The sequence below is a fragment of the Odontomachus brunneus genome, unplaced genomic scaffold (genome assembly GCF_010583005.1).
Source record: "Odontomachus brunneus isolate Ranch 3 - 2012 unplaced genomic scaffold, Obru_v1 Obru_scaffold_143, whole genome shotgun sequence".
Classification (NCBI taxonomy): Eukaryota; Metazoa; Arthropoda; class Insecta; order Hymenoptera; family Formicidae; genus Odontomachus; species Odontomachus brunneus.
Genome location: NW_022639593.1, coordinates 655,491 through 659,459, shown reverse-complemented (window position 1 = coordinate 659,459; position 3,969 = coordinate 655,491). Strand labels below are relative to the sequence as shown.

The 3,969-nt window shown below is 30.9% G+C and overlaps 1 protein-coding gene across 9 annotated transcripts in view; it reads left to right on the top strand.

Annotated features, from left to right (window-relative positions):
• LOC116850353 (retinol-binding protein pinta-like) overlaps positions 1 to 3,969 on the top strand; it is a 74,559-nt gene that overhangs the window by 55,122 nt on the left and 15,468 nt on the right. For all 9 annotated transcript variants that reach the window (XR_004379319.1, XM_032828555.1, XM_032828552.1 and 6 more), the window contains 3 exons: positions 2,062 to 2,203; positions 3,300 to 3,410; positions 3,549 to 3,654. Coding sequence is in view for 8 of the 9 variants with exons in the window: in XM_032828555.1 (XP_032684446.1) it covers positions 2,062 to 2,203; positions 3,300 to 3,410; positions 3,549 to 3,654 (359 nt within the window). In the remaining variant the exon portion in view is untranslated. The remainder of the gene's footprint in view (positions 1 to 2,061; positions 2,204 to 3,299; positions 3,411 to 3,548; positions 3,655 to 3,969) is intronic.

The following is a 3,969-nucleotide window of genomic DNA, read 5'->3' as shown; positions in this document are numbered from 1 at the left end:
GGTCTACAATGAGAACTTAAGCCATAAAATTTAAGCTTTAAGTCCTAAGCCGTAAGAAGTTGATCAATCACAGTCAATTATAAGAAAAATAATTGACTAGTCAATTTCTTACGGCTTAGAGCTTAAAATTTAAATTTTATGGCTTAAGTTCTTATTCTAGACTACGTTTGAGAGGCTTTCTACAATAAGCAATAAGTTTTAAATCGCAATAAAATTGACTAATTACAGTAGATTATTCTTCTAATAGTCGACTATAATTGGTCAATTTTATTATGACTTAAGATTTATTGCTTATTGTAGAATGGGCTTTACGGAAAGCAGCACATTAATTGTTTATCGTGTGCAAACTTTCGTCGCGTGACAAGCGTTGCCGCGTTCTGTGTACAGAAGTCACTATAGTAAAAAAGTAGCGATACAAGTAACGATGAATTTCGTTACTCGTTATTACAGAAAATGTAATGTTGTTACTTTTTTGTTACTGATACAAAAAAATAACGGCGTTACTAAATCGTTACCAAAAAAAAGTAACGAAATAGTAACGTCGTTACAAATAACGCGTTACTTCCCAACTCTGTAGATCACACTCTTCTGATCCCACCAAACACAGAGCATTGTCTTTCGTCCATAGCGATTTGGGTTTGCAGTCGATGTCGATGGTTCGCCTGGAGTTACCCATGATCTTTTACGCTTAGGATTCTCAAAATATATCCACTTTTCATCGCCAGTCACAATTCGATGGAAAAATGACTTTCTTTTGTACCTGGTGAGCAGCATTTCGCAAGTGGTTTTTCGGTTTTCCTGCTGTCTTTCATTCAATTCATGTGGAACCCATTTTTCCATCTTCTGGATCTTTCCCATGGATTTCACACGTATGGAGACGGCTTCTCGTGTCACATTTAATTGATCCGCGAGTTATTGTTGCATTTGAGTGTCATCCTCATCCAACAATGCTTGCAATTCGCTGTCTTCAAACTTTTTCGATGGTCTTCCTCGTTCTTCGTTTCTCACGTCAAAATCGCCACTTTTGAATTTTTTAAACCACTGAAAGCACTGTGATTTACCAAGAGCATGCTCACCGTAAGCTTCGACAAGCATTCGATGTAATTCTGCAGCAGTTTTCTTCAAATGGTAACAGAAAATCAATGCTGTCCGCAAATCGTAGTTTCCAGGCACAAAATTCGACATGTTCAACGTTATTACAAACTATGATGTTGTATGAAACTTGTATTGTTGTGAGTTGAAAATCTTTGTCAGAAATGTCAACAAGGAAATGGCGCCAATGAGGCGGTTTGACGGTAACTACATTGACAGCTAGGACCATCTATGGGTAAATTCCGGTTTCATATTTACAGACCTGGTATGTACAACCGAGAAACAAACATAATATTTTCTGAAAACCAGAAAGATAATAAAAAGAAATTAATATAAAGTTATTTTTTAAGTAATTAGTCACACATTATAATGATACACTCTCACACACAGCATACGCACGTACGCGTGCGCATACTGCGTACAAGTATACACAAAAATTACAAATGCGTCTTAATCAATAGAATGACGATTGTTTTTACGTGCGATGCGTGAATATTATCGGCAACTGTTACCTTCCGAATGATTACGTCAGATATTCAAATCCAAGGTAATTACGCATTCGGTGAAGAATGAAAAGAAACCATGTTAATTAAACCCGTGAAAAGGGACAGTGAGGAAAGGGGGTAGGAAAGATTAACTCAGTGCTGAAAGAAGATAATTAGCAGAATAAATAAAAATGTTGAATTGGAAAGAACGAATTGACTCCGTCCCCTGTGACTTCGTGACTAAAAATTTTAATAAATAGGTGCTGTAGATTTTTAAGTAATTTGAAATCGAGATTATAATTATGACTAAAAAATGACATTAATTTAGTCAGCATAATATCAAATTAACATCATTTTGACTTGTTTATTGTTCTCACGGTGCTATATTTACCCTAACGTAATTATCATATAAAATTACATAGAGACGACGATAGTTTCTCCATAACGACGATTTTTTTCAAAAATAATTTTTCTAATTTTACAGGTATCTTTTCATGATAACGGACGTACGTGCAGAAGAAGACACAGTTAATAATGAACTTATTATTTGGGATTGTAAACATCTTACTTTAGGTCATATGTTGAAGTACACACCAAGTACATTAAAAAAATGTGACCTCTGTCTGGTATATAATTGTGTCCCATATATATACTATACACGATGTTTCTAATTAAATGCAAAAAACTTTAGGAGATAATCCTCTTTCTTTGCCGAAAATTAAGAAGGATCTTTTATATAAACACATACTCCTTATCGCTTCCTGAAGAAAACTCCTCTGAAGAAAGAGGCAATAAAAATTAGGTTCTTATCTTTTCCAAGTGTAAAACTTAAAAAAATAAAATTTAGTGAACGTTTTTTACTAGAATAAAAAGATTACATATAAATATTTTTTAATCCTCCCGTAGTGTTATAAAAAAGGATGTAACTAATAACCGCTTTATTCAATTTCTTATTAGAACTTTTTAACGAGTTAGAATGTGGTCATCTAAAAATATACTTTAGAGAGAGAAAGCTTCTTTAGAGAAAGAAAGTATATCTAAAGATTTCTTTAGCAACTTTCTTATTTGTTTTATCTTTTTCGTAAAACTAAGTATTCAAGAGAAAAAATTGAATTATTATTATTATATACATTATGCATTATTATGCATAATATGGTTATACACAACAAATTATATTTTTAATGAATTTAAAAATGTTTAGTAAGTAGTTGTTAAATTGGAAACTCACTTTGCGTTAAAAATGTAATTTACTGAATAACCCTTGTGTTGTGCATGATAATGCAATTTATTCTTTTACATGAAAACTCTCTATTGTTTTCACGAAAAAATAAAACAAATACGAAATTTCTAAAGGACTTAAGTTTTTTAACGCATTTCGACCCGTTAAAAACTACTAATAAAAAATTAGATAGGACTTGTTGGTTTTATTCGCTTATAATAATACGGGATAATTTAAAAAAATAATAAGTAGTTTTTGTACTAGTAAAAACGCCCATCAAGTTTCAAATTTCTTACTCTCCCAACATTGAAGAAAAAAATAAAAACCTAATTTTTACCTTCCCCTTTATAAGAATATAAGTCTTTAGAAAGAAATATAGAATATATGTGAAAGACCTTTAATTTTCGACAAGGAGAGAGGACTGTTTTCCAAAATATTTTGTACTTATTTAGAAATACCTGATATAATATCATGCCCAAATTAATTTTTAATTTATTATTCAGGAGGCATACGGTTTCAGATTCAAAGCAATTTATATGATAAACGCGCCAAGTTTTATTGGGCGCCTTCTATCGGTACTTAAAATGACTTTGAAAGCAAAACTTTTTAACAGAGTATGTATAAAATAATATTGTAAAAATTTAATTCACATTTATTGTATAATTTTCATTTTGTTTCGTATTTGGTAAAACAAAAAGACTCGTAATTTTCAAATAAAATTGAGAAGTTTTGATCAACGATGACATTTTTAGATACATGTTTCTGAATCCGGCATAGAATCACTATATGAAGCTATACCAAAATCTATTTTACCGATGGATTATGGCGGTGATGAACCATCAATGAAAATTCTAACAGGTACAATATCAAATGATATTATAAATGTGTAAATTTATTAATAATTTTATAGTTTTAATATTTAAATGACAAATCTTCCAGAACATTAGTTTGATACACTTATTATTACTTTCTTTTTATAGAAGAAATTCTGCTTTTCTATAATATCCCACACAACAATATAACGTCTAAAAGTCGTCTTGTTTAAGACTATTTTAAGACTTAACCAACATTTAAGACCTAAAGAAGAGTAAAATACGGTAACGAAGTTTGGCCACCTTGTTTGGTATCATCCTGTATATATCCTCTTGAATATATATATATATATATATATAT